The following is a 17208-nucleotide window of genomic DNA, read 5'->3' on the forward strand; positions in this document are numbered from 1 at the left end:
ATGCCTTGTGATCGTTGTTGTTGAAAAATTGAGCATTTGTGAAAATAGCCACCTCTCCTAGTCTTTGCAGACTGGCTCTTTGCCATGAAAGACCTTCACTAATTAACAGGATGTATCTGAGCCTTGGAGTCAGCCCAGGGCAAAGGCTTAAGGTCTTCTCAGAATTTTTTCTGAAAGTGTGTTGCCTGGGCCTGTGTGTGTGTTAGTTTCAATTCCCCCATATATAATGGCTGCTTTTAAATGTCTTAATTTCTCAAACAGTTTCAGCCATGCTTTTTCTTAGTTAGGGCTTTGATGTTCTGTTGTTTCTTCCCCTAGCACATACCCAGCCTCTTGCCCCAGGCATGTGTGGCTCTGCAGTCACCCTGTGACTTTCACGGGAAGTACCCACAACTGGGATGCATGGGTGGCTCCGTTGTTTAAGCGTCTGCCTTTGGCTTAGGTCATGGTCCCAGGGTCCTGGGATCAAGTCCCGCATCAGACTCCCTGCTCAGTGGGGAGCCTGCTTCTCCCTTTGCCTGCTGCTCCCCTGCTTGTGTTATCTCTCTTTCTGACAAATAAATAAATAAAATCTTTTAAAATTAAATAAGTAAATAAATAAATATTAATTAAAAAAAAAGTAGTACCCACAACTGACTTCCATACTTTTCCCCCATCTGAGCTCTGAGTTCTAAGTCAGGCAAAACAGAGACCTTTCTGTCAGGCAGCCCCAAAACAGGTTAGGATGTTGCTCTGCTCTCTCCAGTTTGAGGGAAGGAGATAGGCACTGGGCTGCTGCTTCCTTTAGACCATGCTATGCAGGGAGGGGTGGGACAAGGGTGAGTAAACCCCATAAAACTTCCGACCATTCTGAATGTGATTTCCTTTTTTTTTTTTTTTAAGTTTATTTTTTTTAAGATTTTATTTCTTTATCTGCCAGAGAGAGAGAGTGTGCACAAGCAGGGGGAGCAGCAGGCAGCGGGAGAAGCAGACTCCTTGCTGAGCAAGGAGCCCGATGTAGGTCTTGATCCCTGCATCCTGGGATCATGACCTGAGCCATCCAGGCGTCCCTGAATGTGACTTCTTGATTGGGCATTTGCTTATAGTTCTATAGATCTTTGACTGTTTTTCAGGACTCTAATAAAACATTTTAACCAGACCCAATTTTTTTTTAATATTTCTGTGGGGTAACAAGGGCCTAGGGCCCCCTCTTCCACCATCTTGCTGACATCCTCTCCCCATTAAAGGATTTGAAACAGGGACTTTTCTGTGTCTGGCAGCAGTATGGGAGGTAGACAAACGTAGAGGAGCGCCCTCCACCCTTCCAGATCAGGGCCTGTGTTCTCAGCGGCGCTACAGTGGCACAAAACAGGCTAAGTCCCTGCCCTTGGAAGTGCATAGCCTAGAGGGTGACATGGACCTTTAGGAATTATTCCCACAGACCCTGACATTGTTACAGATTATGGTGGTGCCAGGTGAGAAGGGGGCAGGGAGTACAGAGAGAGCATAATGGCGGGGGGGGGAGCCGTTCAAGCTGTGGGTGGTCAGGGAAGGTGGGGACAAGAACACTTGAGCTGAGGCTTGGGATTGAGGACAGGGTTGGCCAGGTTGGTGCACGAGCATTCTGGGAATGGGTAACACTGTGTGCAAAGGCAGAGAGGAGCTGCGTTCTAGGAACAGAAGGAGACACTAGGTTCTCAGAGCACTGTGAACTAAGACAAGAGAAGGTGACAGAAAGCTGCAGAGGTTGGTAAGGAGCTAGGCCTACCCGGGGTGTGACATGATCCTGAGAGCAGTAGGAAGCTCCTAAGTACAGTGAGACCCAAGAGAGGCCCAAAGTCTGGCAGGGACAGGGGCTTGGGAAGGAGGCTTGCTCTTTGGTCTTGCCAACAGAACCATTCCCACAGCCCTGTGCATAGCAGATGCTCAGGAGGGCAGGGGTGATCTGCCCTACCCCCTGCCCGAGTGGGGGGGGTGGGCCGATGGAGAGTTCTATCCCTTAGGTAGGAGCACAGAGACAGCCAGAGGTTTGGGCAGTGCTGGTCAGACCTGAGGGCATCCAAGTATGCCTGCAGGGCTAGATCCTGGAAAGGAATGGCTGCAGAAGGCCTGGACTCTGTTCCCCCAACCCCTGCCTCTGCCCCAAGGACCACCTTCATTCCATTTCTCCTCTCAGGCACCCTCAAGATTGGTGTAAAGACCACCACAGGTTTGACCCCTGCACTTCTAACCCTGGCCCTCCACAGACAGTACAGTCACTCTATCTTCCAGCACTCCTGCCCTTCACTGTCCCTGGTTCCAAGGGGATGTTACCTCCCACTGCCCTGCTGTAGAGCCAGCATTCAGTATGTGTTCTCTGTGTCCTCTTCTGAGCACATCACACATCTCGTTGTATCCCCAGACAGCATCATTTGGTGGCTTCCCACCTTACAGATGAGGAGACCAACCCCGGTGAAGTTTAATTTGCCCACAGTCACATGCTGCTGTGGGCAGAACACAAACCCGTATCTTGCTTGCTTTTTTTTTATTTTATTTTATTTAAATTCAATTAATTAACATATAGTGTATTATTAGTTTCAGAAGTAGAATTCAGTTGCATATAACACGTGGTGCTGGTTACACCACGTGCCCTCTTTAATGCCTGTCACCCATGTACCCAATCCTCTCACCCATCTCCCCTCCAGCAACCCCCGGTTTGTTTCCTATAGTTGAGTCTCTCATGGTTTTTCTCCGTCTCTGGTTTCATCTTATTTTATTTTTCCCTCCCTTCCCTTATGATCCTGTTTGTTTCTTAAATTCTACCTCTGAGTGAGATCATATGATAATTGTCTTTCTCTGATTGACTTATTTTGCTTATCATACTACTCTCTAGTTCCATCCACGTCATTGCAAATGGTAAGATTTCATTTTTTTGATGGCTGAGTAAAATTCCATTGTATGCGTACACCACATCTTTATCCATTCATCTGTGGACGGACCTCTGGGCTCTTTCCATAGTTTGGCTATTGTGCTGCTATAAACGTTGGGGTGCAGGTGCCCCTTCAGATCACTACATTTATATCTTTGGAGTAAATACCTAGTGGTACAATTGCTGAATCATAGGGTAGATCTGTTTTTAACTTTTTGGGGAACCTCCATGCTGTTTTCTAGCGCGGCTGCACCAGCTTGCATTCCCAGCAACAGTCTAAGAGGATTCCCCTTTCTCCGCATCCTCACCAACATCTGTCATTTCCTGACTTGTTAATTCTGACTGGTGTGAGGTAGTATCTCATTGTGGTTTTGATGTTTATTTCTGTGATGCTGAGTGATGTTGATGTTCATGTGTCTGTTGGCCATTTGTGTGTCTTCTTTGCAGAAATGTCTGTTCATGTCTTCTGCCCATTTCTTGACTGGATTATATGTTATTTGGGTGTTGAGTTTTTTGGTTTTTGTTTTTTTAAAGATTTTATTTATTTATTTGACAGAGAGAGTATGAGCAGGGGGGGAAGAGCAAGGGGAGAGGGAGAAGCAGTCTCCCTGCCAAGCAGGGAGCCTGATGCTAGACTCAGTCCCAGGACCCTAGCTTCATGACCTGAGCCAAAGGCAGATGCTTAACCTACTGAGCCACCCAGGTGCCCATGGGTGTTGAGTTTGATAAGTTCTTTATAGATCTTGGGTACTAGCCTTTTATCTGATATGTCATTTGCAAATAGCTTCTTCCATTCTATAGGTTACCTTTTGGTTCTGTTGACTATTTCCTTAGCTGTGCAGAAGCTCTTTATCTTGATCAAGTCCCAGTAGTTCATTTTTGCCTTTGTTTCCTTTGCCTTTGGAGACGTGTCTAGCAAGAAGTTGCTGCAGTCAAGGCCAAAGAGGTTGCTACCTGTTCTCTAGGGTTCTGATGGATGCCTATCTCATATTTAGGTCTTTCACCCATTTTGAGTTTATTTTTGTGTATGGTGTAAGAAAACGGTCCAGTTTCATTCTTTTGCATGTGGCTAATTTTCCCAGGACCATTTGTTGAAGAGACTGTCTTTTTTCCATTCGATATTCTTTCCTGCTTTGTCAAAGATTAATTGACCATAGGGTCGAGGGTCCATATGTGAATTCTCTGTTCTGTTCTGTTCCATTGATCTGTTTTTGTGCCAGTACCATGCTGTCTTGATGATTACAGCTTTGTTATACAGCTTGAAGTCTGGAATGTGATATCTCTAGCTTTGGTTTTCTTTTTCCACATTCCTCTGGCTATTTGGGGTCTTTTCTGGTTCCATACAAATTTTAGGATTATTTGTCCCAGCTCTCTGAAGAATGCTGATGGTATTTTGATAGGGATTGCATTGAATATATAGATGGCTGTGGGTAGCATAGACATTTTAACAATGTTTTTTCTTCCAATCCATGAGCATGGAATGTTTTTCCATTTCTTTGTGTCCCTTACTTTTTTGGTTAGGTCTATTCCCGGATATCTTATAGGTTTTGGTGCAATTACAATTGGGATCGATTCCTTAATTTCTCTTTCTTCTGTCTCATTGTTAGTGTATGGAAATGCAACTGATTTGCTGAATTCCTGTATGAGTTATAGCAATTTTGGGTGGAGTCTTTTGGGTTTTCCACATAGAGTATCATGTCATCTGCAGAGAGTGAGAGTTTGACTTCCTCTTTGCCAATTTGAATGGCTTTTATTTCTTTTTGTTGTCTGATTGATGAGGCCAGGACTCCTAGTACTATGTTGAGTAACAGTGGTGAGAGTGGACATCCCTGTCATGTTCCTGACCTTAGGGGAAAAGCTCTCAGTTTTTCCCCATTGAGAATGATACTCTCTGTGGGCTTTTCATAGATGGCTTTTATGATATTGTGGTATGTTCCCTCTATCTTTACACTGTGGAGAGTTTTAATCAGAAAGGATACTGTACATTATCAAATGCTTTTTCTGCATCGAGAGGATCATATGGGTCTTATCTTTCTTTTATTAATATGGTGTATCACATTGATTGATTTGCAGATGTTGAACCACCCTTGCAGCGCAGGAATAAATCCCACTTGGTCGTGGTGAACAATCTTCTTAATGTACTATTGGATCCTATTGGCTATTATCTGGGTGAGAATTTTTGCATCCATGTTCATCAGGGATATTGGTCTGTTACATGTCTTGCTTTCAACCTGGCACTTTCCTGTCTCCTTACCTCTAGGAGTGTCCACTCCACTTGCCACAACTGACAGAGTCAGGGAGGAACACAGGTGGACATTCCCCAAGGGTAGGATATCCCTGAGAATCAAGCACCCCACTTCCTGTCCTTTGAAGCCTCAGGTTCCCACATGGTGTCTTACACCAGAAGCTGCTAAGAAAGCCTGAACGAATGCTTTCATTCGGGGGCACAAGGGGCATTGATGCGAAGACAGTGGTGCTGAGTTAGTTCTTTTGCTACTCAGGTAGGATTTTCATAGGCTTGGAAAGCACACGGGCATTATTTCCTCCTTGGCGGAGTGTAGGACATGAGTGAAAAGAGACATCTCCTGTGAAACTTCCAGGAAAATGAGCTGCATTTCTCAGACGTGGCTTGGGCTCTTTCTAGTCCCCAAGGGATGAGACGTTAAGCCTTCTAAGAATTGAATATCTGTATAGAAGAGGAAGTGAGAGTTGAAAGAATGGATTGGACATGTGTTCCTGTACCTTGAAAGGTTTGGGGATGCCATTTCCATGTGGCTTTTTCAAATGGCAACAAGTCCAAAAGCCACTTGTCTGGAACAGCGCTTGTTGGGGACCAAGCTCAAGCCTTAGAGCCAGCAGTTGTGGGTCTGTGCCCCAAGTCAGGCCTTCCAGGACCTACCTGTTTGACCTCCCTCCTCAAACAGGTTATCTAGTCTTTGTACATCCCAGTTCCTGTTCTCTTCTGTAAAATGCGCTCACACTTTCTGGAAGCACTTAGAGGACCAAATGAGGCTTCTGATTCCAGGGGGAGGATACAGACCAGTTTCTGGCTGAATGTTTTGTCCCTGAGTGCAGGGACTTCTGACTTGCTCCAGAAGCTTGTAGCCTAACATGTTTTTCCTGCTTCTCCCTTTCCTCCAGCAGCTGCAGCATAGTCCTCAGCAGACAGAGAAATGAGAAAAATACCAAATAATGGGAACCTGAAGATGACAAAGGTGGCATACCCCCTGGGGCTGTTCATTTGCCTGTTCATCTATGTCGCCTACATCAAGTGGCACTGGGCCTCCGCCACCCAGGCCTTCTTCAGCATCACCGAGGTGGCGTCAGGGGCCCGGAGGGGCCAGCAGGCTCACAGTCCCCCAGGGACAGCTGCACGTGGTCACGAGGTTTTCTATGGCATCATGTTTGATGCAGGAAGCACTGGCACCCGCGTCCACATCTTCCAGTTCGCCCGGCAGCCTGGAGGTATGCTGGGTGGAAGGCCTTGGCCACTCACTGCTAGGATCTCCTTGCTCACAGCAGAGCTCTTGTGATCTCTTCCACTTAGAGACAGTGGTTGGGCTGGATGCCCTGCCTCGGACTCACCTGGGAGCTTGTCAAAAATACAGGTTCCCAGAGAGGCTGGTTCAGGCATAGTTTGGGGCCCAGGAATCTAAATTTCCCAGGAGTCCCTGACTGTCCTTACAGTAGTTTCTGGTGACCACCTGAGGGCAGCTGAGATCCCCGAGGGTGTTGGGTGGCCTGGCCTGTCCTAGCATTCAGCAGCAGGTCAGGTGGCTGGGATCATGACTTGAGCCAGATGCTGCATTGGGAGAGTTTAAGGCAGGAAGTTGCCCCTGGTGCAGGTTAGTATGCAGCAGAGTCTGGGAAAGTTATGAACTAGCAAGGACCTGGGACCCAGACTGACATGATGCTGCCCAGTGGGTCCAGTCAGAGTGACAGATGAAAGTGGCTTCAGCAGTGAGAAGGGAGCTGGAGCCTGAGCCCCATTATAACCCCAGAGTGGGAGCCCGCAGGCTTCCAGCAAGAGGGAGGAGGGAGTTTGTGTGTGTTCTCCCTGTAGCTGCCCCTGTGGGGAGACCCAGTCTCTGCCCAGCTCTGCACTCTGTCCCTTCTCCCTTTGATCTCCTTCCCTGGCGCCTCTTGTACCCTCCAGCTCTGAGGGTCACCCTCCAGCTTCTAGCCAGTGAGTGTTTTCCCCCCGACTGCTCAGTAGGTCCATTGGCCACAGCTGGTCCTTTGCTGACCCTCAATACCTTTTAAGTAGATACTGTTCTAGGCATTTAACTGAGCTGGTGGCAACAGACAACATTGGTAGCTCTCTCCAGAGCTGTCATGGTATGTTTTACTTTTCATCTGCTTTATTTTTTAACTCAGTTCAATAGTTAAATTTTTATATGCCAGACCTACCTACCTTCAAAAATGGTTTTTAAGCTTTTAAGACAGCTTGTCAGCACGTAATTCTTTAATAGCCATATTCCAGTGTTTTATCTCCAAAGAGACATCCTTTCAAAAAGTTCTGTTCCTGATTTTTCCTCTTGGGTCTTCATGTCCAAATTTGGGCCAGCATCCCTCGGCCACCAGTGTGCCTCTGAACACACCCCTGCTGTATGCACATGAATCCGGGGCCTTCATAGTTTAAGACACTCCGTGTTTTTAAAAGAAGGAAAAAAACCGTTCTTTAGAACCTATACTACGTCCATTCCAGGATAGAGAAATAACTTTTATATTTGCAGTTTAGAGTCATCTGCGCTGTCCGCTATTAATTTAACAAGAATTAGCCATGTTAAGATTTAGCAGTTTAGATGGCTGTAGTTCTGTATGTAAATTATACCTCAGTAAAGTTGTTGTTTTTTTAAAAAGTTCTGCCCAGAGCATCAGGTAGAATGCTCATCTTGTTTATCGGGGCTAAGGAGGCAGTCACTCGGGGATTGGTCTGATTTCAGATGTCTGCCTTTAAAAAGGGTGGCTAGCCATAACTGTATATATTCATATATTCGTGTATATGTTCACGGTTGTACTTTTTTTTTAAATGTTTTCCTTTTAGAAACTCCCACGTTGACCCATGAGACATTCAAAGCACTGAAGCCAGGCCTTTCTGCTTATGCTGATGACGTTGAGAAGGTAATGACTTTCTCTCATGTCTGTTCTTCAGATTTGTCTCCCGGCTGTGCAGTCTGTTAAAGCCAGCTCCCTTTCTCTTGAGTGCATAGGCCTTCTTCAGAGGAGAGCATCTCTGATGGTGCTGCCCTGGGACCTTTCATGCTATTCAGGGGGAAACTGGTACAGCGCATGGGGCCAAAGGAGGACCACCACCCCCACCCTCCGACCTTCCCCCACACCCCAGCTTCCCTGGCCCTTCCCCCCAGCCACCAGGTATGCCTCCCAGGAATCTTGGTGCGGTTCACAAGCACAAAGGCTACAGACTGACAAAAAGCAGTATTTGAGAGTTTGTTTTTGTTTCAGTTCCTCCGACTGAAGATGACAAAAGTTGACTAAAAAAAATTGAAGTTAAAAGTGTGTTATGCAAAATCCACAAAACCAAATAAGTGTAAAAGTGATTTAAACTGTCAAATAATGATTTTTGTAAATTTGTAGCTTTTATACTTCTCAACCTCTTAAAGCTTATAGCTGCACTAATACAGGACACCTGTGTTTCCACTAATGCGCTGATGAAATGGACCAGGTAGGGACACACCTACAAGTCCCTTTTGATTCAAGCATGTCTTTTTTTTTTTTTTTTTTTTTAAGATTTTATTTATTTATTCGACAGAGATAGAGACAGTCAGCGAGAGAGGGAACACAAGCAGGGGGAGTGGGAGAGGAAGAAGCAGGCTCATAGCGGAGGAGCCTGATGTGGGGCTCGATCCCGTAACGCTGGGATCACGCCCTGAGCCGAAGGCAGACGCTTAACCGCTGTGCCACCCAGGCGCCCCCAAGCATGTCTTAAAAGCTGATACATCAGGGCGCCCGGGTGGCTCGATCAGTAAAGCGTCTGACTTCGGCTCAGGTCCCCGCATCAGGCTCCCCCTCAGTGGGGAGTCTCCTTCTGCCTCTACCTCTGCTCGTGCTCTCTCTGTCTCTCTCTCAAATAAATAAATAAAATCTTAAAAAAAAAAAAAAAGGTAATACATCATTCCTGCCCACAGGTACATCTTGATCTCAGATGCTGAAGTCATAGTCCTGCTTTCCTGTGGCTTGAAAACAAAGATTGAAATGAGTGATGTTAGAGTGACTATAAGGTTACACATGAGTAAATTAGATAGCTTTAGAATAAGCTTAAAAGATGTGAAAAGCCTTACTCGTTTTAGTAGGCAGCAGACATTCAAGTGGGACATATTTCACAGCCTCACAGGGCAGATGGTGAGAACTCGCCTCTTGCTCCGGTCTCCCTAGGAGCGCTGACGTCCCTCGTTTCTTATGTGTCCTTCAAGAGCTAGTTGACATACCTATGAGCAAATTCATCTGTATTCTTCCCCCTCCCGTTTTTATTTCACATACACGGTAGAATGGCATTCACTTCGTTACGTACTTTGCTTTTGTCACTCAACAATATAACTAGAGATTATTTACTATCAGGATGGGAAGAGCTTTCTTGATTTTGCTGGCAATGATATTGCAGTGTGTACAGGCACACTGAATTTATGGAACCAGTCCCCTCCCGAAGGATGTTCAGATGATGTCTAAGAAAGGCTACAGTTTGTCAGACCTTATTGAACTTCATTACCCACACATGCAACGACATCCATCTCAGATGAATTCTTACAATGAGATGCATGTAAAAGGACTAAAAGGAATGTACGTTTTCTCCCTCGGCAGACATTGCCAAATTGTTCCCGCAGCATTACAGCTGTTGGTAATACCCAGCAGGACTTTACCAAAGTTTTTATCCCACCTCTGCACTGACACAGGGCCTTAGCCAACTTTTGGCTCTCAAGCATTCTGGCAGATATAAATGATTCCTCGGGGTTTTCAGCACTGTGAGGAACCTCCAAATTCATTCATGATGTCCGGGGGAGTCACAGTGCCTCTGAGGTCACCCGGTAAGGGTTGGTGATGGGGCTGGGCAGGGTTTTGGTTGCCAGAGCGTAGAAACAGCAGGACCCTCTTGTGTGTCTTCACCCACCACGCTCCACTGCCGGGGTGCTGCTCTGTACCTGCCTGGTCCCTGTGCCCCTCACACTCACCAGCACCAGCTAAGTCATTTTCTGCTGATTTGAAAAGTTAGAAGAAAATGTGTCTATAAATTAATAAAACCAAAAGGGTTGGGGGAGCATCTGTGACCCTGTATGCTGAGCTTTGACAGACCCTACTTTTACCATATTCACAGAGCACTTCAGGAATTCAGGAATTACTGGATGTTGCTAAACAAGACATTCCTTTTGACTTCTGGAAGGCCACCCCCTTGGTCCTCAAGGCCACAGCTGGTTTACGTCTTTTACCAGGAGAAAAGGCTCAAAAGTTACTGCAAAAGGTGATCTTACCCATTTCCCCCCGGGGGGTGGATAGCTTATGATAACTGAAAACACCAAATATTCAGCCGTTGTTGGACTGTTGAATGGGCCATGTAGAAGCTTCCTGAAGAGGGAAACATATCAAAATGTTAATAGCGTCACCTTTAGCTGTTCCTGTTTTCTAGAATGAACCTGGTGTTGTGTAAGAGCAGCTACTTTGTTTTAAGAATATGGTGAAGCCTTTTAAAGGGCTCCCTTCCATGTAGACACTAGATCCTTGTAGAGGATTGTAGAAGCCCGAGTTCCTGACACTTCACCTCCAGCCTGCGTGTTCTCATGGAAACTGCCCGTTCTTCTCTTGGTCTGATCCACAGGTGTAAGTGCTGAGCAGGCCTTTACCCTTCCCCTGCCAGGGTCTGGCTCTCACATGGCCCGAATTTCCCCCAGGCCTAGCGGCAGGCCTGCAATAAAACTCCGAACCTTGTTTCTCACAGGTGCCTGGGTGGTTCTTATTGTCAGGCATATTAGGGAAACTGCTTTCACCAACATGGTTCCCTTCATCCTCTGTACTAGTTCTAAACTATGCAGCCGCTAAATGATGAATTGTTGCACATTGGTCCAGGTCCCTCGTAAAAGTTACCTTTACATGCCCAAGTCCGATTGTGGGCCACAGGTGCAATTGGGATATGCAGATGTCCTGACGTTTCTGTGTGTCAGTGCTTGATAAAAAATGGGGAAGGAAATGCACCCAAATGCTGCTGCTCGCTCACTGCCTTCACCTCCCCGCTGCAGAGCTGTCTCCTTGGTCCCAGGCTGAGCTCTGCCGTGGTGGGCTTCCATTGCCTCGTCTCCAGTCCAAAGCAGGGCAGTGTTTGGGGGCCCAGCAGGCTCAAGGTGCCCCTGAGCTCTTCCGGCCCAGAATGGCTTTAAGACAGGGCTCTTCAGGGTAGCATCTGCCTCCACCAGCCCGGGCAGTAGATAAGGATATCACTTGCAGAGGATTTGAGAAATTTAAAACAAAACATGAGCTTTGTCACATCACAGGACCAGCTGACACCCTCTGCTGTTTTGTCATGACCTGCTGAAAGCATGGTGTAGTTGGGAACTTTAAATTGTAAAGGATAAAGACATGTCTCCCTTTATATTTAGGTGAAAGAAGTGTTTAAGGCGTCGCCCTTCCTTGTAGGAGATGACTGTGTTTCCATCATGAACGGAACAGATGAAGGTAGGGTCTCCAGAAGCCCTCTGTGCGACGAGGCTGTCCTGGGAAACGGACCGTGTGCAGGGCTGCTGTTGGTCCAAGTGGGAGCTTTCTCCTCAGTCAGACGTGGGCAGGCAAGGACTACAGTGACTGTCCCGTTCCATTCACAGCGTAACTGTCTCAGAGGATCTTTGGGGGGCCTGTATTAGGACAGATTCTCGTCTCAACTAGCTCCAAACCTGGCACAGATGAAGGTGCTGAAAACAAAGCATCTTTTCAGCTGTAGGAGCATTTAGAAAGAACCCCAGTTGCTACCGTATTTGGAAGTCTGCTGCTGCATTGTTAGTGCTGGGACAGACTGGCAGGGTCTTCACCAGCCCCGATCTTAAAATATGACCAGGGGAGGGGAGAGCAACGTTTGGTTTTCTTTCAAAAGAGGAAGTTCACGGTGAAGAATAGGAGGGAGAGACGTGACATTTGGCAGAGTATTGCAGTGTTTTAGTATGGCACCTTCTCGAACGGTCTGCCAGAAGCTGCCGGGTGACTTGATGACTGATGCCTTTCCTATAGCTGATCTGGAGGCCAAGGAGTGAGGGGCACTCACTTCGAGCTCCTGGAATCTCAACACGGTCATTTGAGTGCGTGTATTGCTTACAGCATCTCGGGTGATTCACGTGCTGTCTGTGACCCTCTCTTGTAGGCGTTTCAGCGTGGATCACTGTCAACTTCCTAACAGGTACTTTCTTCCCCCCGCTCCCCCGAAACCTGACCATCCACAGATGCCATTCTTGATGGCAGAGGTCTCATTTCTACTCTTTATTTTTTTTTAAGATTTTATTTATTAATTTGACATAGAGAGCTAGCCAGCGAGAGAGGGAACACAAGCTGGGGGAGTGGGGGAGGAAGAAGCAGGCTCATAGCGGAGGAGCCTGATGTGGGGCTCGATCCCATAACGCCAGGATCACGCCCTGAGCCAAAGGCAGACGCTTAACTGCTGTGCCACCCAGGCGCCCCTCAGTTCTACTCTTTAAAATAACCCCTTGGGTCTCTTCAGTGGTGCTGGCTTGGGTTGGTGGGGGCTCATCAGGGTGGGCGTCAAGCTCACAGGTAAAATGCTAGGGAAAGGAGCTTCTCTGTAGCCTGGTTTTCTCCAGCGTAGCTCCTGCTTCCTGCAGCCACATCAGCCAGGGGCCCTGTCCTCTCATTTCCGAGGGAAGTCATGAATAAAACCAGTCTTCCTTTCAGGTATTAAACGTGCTGGGAATGCTCTTCACCTTAGAATTGAATTCCTCTGCTGTAGATAGAACAGGAAACAAACGTCTGTTCTTGGAACAAGATGGCAAGGAGTCATTTTTCTTATTCTCAGCATAGGTTAATTTTTGTCCCTTTATTGTAATTATGGCAAAGACCAGTGTGTGTGAGACACATGTATGAAAAAGAAAGAAGCTTTGTAGCAGAATTTGCCCCTTGGGGATGGAGAGCCATGTTAAGGGACACATTAGGAGCATGGTGCTGGGGGAAAGCTTGCCTCTGGGCATGAAGGGATGTGATGGGAGTCAGTGTCTCTGGGGGTGAGCCGTAGATATGGCAGGCCCCGCTTCTCTGCTGAAGGTCAGTGTTGTCTAATGTTCAAATTAAAGCCACAGCTGGCAGAGCCACGTTAATGTCCCTTAAACATGTGCATCCTTCCATGGAGATTGATAAATACCCACAGCTGTTTCTCTGTTTTTTTTTCCACTGAGGGGCTTGGCTCCTAAACTGTCTTTACTTTTTTGGCTGTTCTCATCTATTTACTAATGTGGCAGTGCTGTGTTGGTTTCTGCTCGCTCTGTTCCAGGCAGTTTGAAAACCCCAGGAAGGAGCAGTGTGGGCATGCTGGATTTGGGCGGGGGATCCACTCAGATCACCTTCCTTCCGGGAGTTGAGGTAACCGGCCCTTGCCGCCCCACTGTGGCCCCCACCCTCCAAAGGCCACCTGCACCCGGGAGTCGCAGCCCCTAGGGGGAGGCCCGTTGACCTGGTGCCTGTGGGCCTGTGCGGTCAGTTCCTGCCCTGATGGCCAAATTCGTTCCCAGTTAATGCTTCTTTACTTGATTTTAACTCTACCTGGGGGAAAAAAATGGAAATTTGATCTTCTGTGGGGTGATAAATTAGATGCTACCTGAAACCTTGAGGGCCATAGGATGTGAGATGTCCCCCTTTCCCCCAGGGCAAGCCGGAGGGGGAGGCCATTACTGAGTCTGACTCCCAGAAGGGGAGAGAGCCTCAGGCCCTGTGGGACATTGTAAAGGAGATGAAAATGCTTTGTCTAGACCGTCTGCTGCTTTAACCACAGTGCCTTCCTCACCCACCACTTTTTTATTATTATTTTTAGTTTACAGTGGAAGAGCACTTACATTTACTCATAATTGTCTCCGTTGGGCCATATTTGTCAGAATGGTAAATGTTAGTTATAAGGAGAAAAAACATTTTTTCATTTTGGATGTTTTACTTTTCATTGCTTGTTGAAACTGTTTTGCAACGTGTGACTTAATGAAAAACTAATTTAATTGAATACATCTGTGAATACTCTGGTCTTCTCATAAGAAAGACCAGCAGGAAGGATAGCAACCCTCACGTTCTCCTTCAGGACACCCTCCAGACCTCCCCGCCTGGCTACCTGACATCACTCCAGATGTTTAATCGGACCTACAAGCTCTATTCTTACAGGTTTGTTTTGGGAGCGGGGGTGGAGAGGCTGCCCATCCAGGAATGTGACTCAGCCAGCCCTGTGCGGTGACCAGAGCACCCAGAACCACCCCCTGCTGGAGGCTCTCCATCCAGCACTTCCTCCTCCCTTGCTGTTCCTTCCTCCTCCTGCCTTCTCCCCACTTTATTTGTCAATTCACCTGCAGTAAAATCACTTTTTTTTTTTTGGTGCTTATTTTGTTGTGCTTTGGAGGAGGTTTCTAAACGGTGGGGAAGAGCCCATGGATTGTGCAGGAATTTTCTTGGCCATCTGTTTACCACATGGCACCTTCAGTAGATTCTTGGTGTAAAGCATATGCACTCCATAAAGATCAGGGCACATCTGTGTTGTTCACTAGCATCCACAGCTCCTAGGCAAGCTCCGCTTAAATAATAGGCTTTCATTTGTTGAACTGAATGCCCTAACTCCCATAAAGAGAGGCTTCTAGAAGCAGAAAGTCTACTGCCTCGCCACAGGTTTCCTCCCTTTCCCACTTGTTTTGGATTCAGGCCAGGTGAGCATACTGGAGGCAGGATTGAAGATGTTACCCAGCGCTTCCCGTGGCAGTCCAGCCCCTCACCCAGGATTTTCTTTCCACAGCTACCTGGGGCTCGGTTTGATGTCGGCGCGGCTGGCGATTCTAGGTGGCATGGAGGGGAAACCTGGTGAGTGGAATGAGAGTTCAGAGCCCTCCTTGCTCAGCAGGCTTGAGGAGCCCTTCAGGATAGGTGCTCCTGACCTCCACCGTCACAGCAGCCCACTGGGCCCTGGTCTGCAGGACTAGGGGAGCCTAGGAGGGATGTATGGGGAAGAATGCACCCCACATCGCGTCAGTGGGCACCACGATGCTGACAGATGGTGATGTGTTTTACCTATGTACATGCTAAGTTATTTTTTAAAAGGAAGAGATGCTGGAGAATTCATTTCTCAAACACTGAGCTGTGGGATTTTAGCCACCAAGTAACTGTGTTTAGTCTTCACCTGCATTTGGAGTGGACTGGTTTTTAAGCATCTGAAGGGAATCTTATTCTTCATGATAGTACAGGAAGGGCCTGAGGAGGTGATTCTGGGGCTGCTGCTGTGGAGCCTGAGAGAGTTTTTCCCTCATTCACAGTGATTCTGGTGTTGTGAGGATGTCCCTCCATCTTCTCTTGCTCTGTGAAGGATCATTAAACATGGACTTGGCCCTTTCTACTGACGTGGCATTGAAGTGGAGGTGGAACCTATGTCAGGACAGGATGTTCCTCCCGGGCCTTCTCTGATCTTTCCTGACTGGCCTGGCTGAGGAGAAGCCTAGAGCTGGCCACCAGGGTACATGAAATCTTAGGAGGTCTTAGGGGATCACTGTCCCAATTTGGGAGTAGGGGAACACTGCTCTGAGGCTGGCATTGGCCTGTCTTTCCTCATGACATCGATCATGGCCCAAAGGCCTTGACCCATGCCTCTGGTCCAGATGTGTGCATGTAAGCCCACACATATGCTCCAGCCACATGCCCTTCCCTCAACCCTGCCTTTCCTTGCCCCATACCTGCTCCCCTCCACAGGCCTAGCACTTCTCTGCACTTCTTCCAAGGGCCTGGTTGTTCTGACTGGAATTTTTGTTTTTCACGTACGTCTTATTTCAAATCCTGGTGTTTAACCTCATTGTGGTATTCCTCTGTTGCAAGCCAAAAACATTTCCATGTCTCAGAAATACTTGCAGCTTTCACTCTATGGCTAGAAAACACCTATTTAGCCATCAGGAAGAAGGCAGGTACCCAAGTGTCCAGGGCTAGCCTTAAACCCATCAGCTGCATGAAGTGCCTACTTGGGGCACATGGGGCTGTAACAACTGCCAAGAAGGGTGTGGACAGCTCCTTTCTCCAGAGGAAACATCTCCCTATTGTGTTATCTGTCGTTGCACAACAGGTACACAATAAAGACACTAACCGTTGAAACAAGCAAGTAGCCATCATTTTATTACAGCATCTCGTGATTGCACAGGCTTGAGCTGGGCAGTGGCTCTCCTGGATCCCTGGGGTCTTGTGTGGTGACAGCTGGGGTGGCTGGGTGAATGTGTTACACCTCGGTGCTCCCCCACGTAGCCTCCCCCCACACTTCTCCCTGGCAGCTCAGGAATGAAGACTACCCTGAAGTCACATGCCGTCATATCCTGCACATTCTGCTGGTAAAAGCAGGTGCAGGCGAGAATCACGAGCAGGCATAGGGACTCACTTCTCAGCATGCACATCCTTGAGGGTGGCATTGTGGAGCCAGCCTTGGAGGCCAACCACCACACTTCCTTTGTTATTTGTGGGGCCCCAGATTTTGTGTTGTGGGGCAGCACAGATACATGGCCCTGCCAGGCTTACTTGCAACCTCATTAATCTATAAAATCGGGTGGTGTTGGCTCCCCTTCTATGAGGGTGGTTGTGACAGTGGACTGAACAGCACTTGGCCCGATGCCTGGAACCCTGACGCCCCTCAGTGCATGTAAGCTAGGTGTGGCTATGTTTCTAGAACTCATGAGGCTTTGTGGCAGCTTATGTGATAGAGAAAGGCTTGCCTCCCCTAGTTGACCTGGAATGCTTCCACAGGTCAGGTCTCATCTGGCAAAAAGGAAGAGTGTTCCTTTGGCCCTCCAGTGCCTTCATTACTAGTATTGGGGAGGAAGAACTTTTCTTCTGTCTTTCAAGCTTCTTTGGGCCTGTCTATTAATTAAATTCACATGAGACAGATTAATAGAAAAACAAATGTAATTATGTATGTACAGGAGCCCCATAAGAATATGACACACAAGGATAGGTCAGGCAATTGAGACTTATGTGCCGTCCGGAACTAAGGGATAAGATAGAGGTCTGGGTCTTTAAAGGGGAGGAGGGTGATTCACAGGGCAATAAGAAGAGCGGATGTTTGGTCATTAGATGTTTGCCCTTGCATACAGAGGTCATTCTTTTTT

General features: G+C 47.4%; 1 protein-coding gene across 10 annotated transcripts in view; it reads left to right on the forward strand.

Annotated features, from left to right (window-relative positions):
• The window catches only part of ENTPD6 (ectonucleoside triphosphate diphosphohydrolase 6), a 53427-nt gene that overhangs the window by 10351 nt on the left and 25868 nt on the right, over positions 1–17208 (forward strand). For 5 of the 10 annotated variants that reach the window (XM_045810890.2, XM_087853874.1, XM_045810888.2 and 2 more), the window contains exons 1-8: positions 6046–6352; positions 7935–8011; positions 10218–10361; positions 11491–11566; positions 12243–12278; positions 13380–13468; positions 14172–14251; positions 14871–14935. In XM_045810890.2, the coding sequence (XP_045666846.2) occupies positions 6061–6352; positions 7935–8011; positions 10218–10361; positions 11491–11566; positions 12243–12278; positions 13380–13468; positions 14172–14251; positions 14871–14935 (859 nt within the window). In that variant the 5' untranslated portion in view covers positions 6046–6060. Of the gene's footprint in view, positions 1–4965; positions 5057–6028; positions 6353–7934; positions 8012–10217; positions 10362–11490; positions 11567–12242; positions 12279–13379; positions 13469–14171; positions 14252–14870; positions 14936–17208 lie in introns of those variants that run through there. The other 5 variants (XM_045810885.2, XM_045810893.2, XM_045810887.2 and 2 more) reach the window with 4 other exon arrangements.

Source organism: Ursus americanus, chromosome 22 (genome assembly GCF_024610735.1).
Source record: "Ursus americanus isolate L20-20 chromosome 22, mUrsAme1.1.p, whole genome shotgun sequence".
In the NCBI taxonomy this organism is placed as follows: domain Eukaryota; kingdom Metazoa; phylum Chordata; class Mammalia; order Carnivora; family Ursidae; genus Ursus; species Ursus americanus.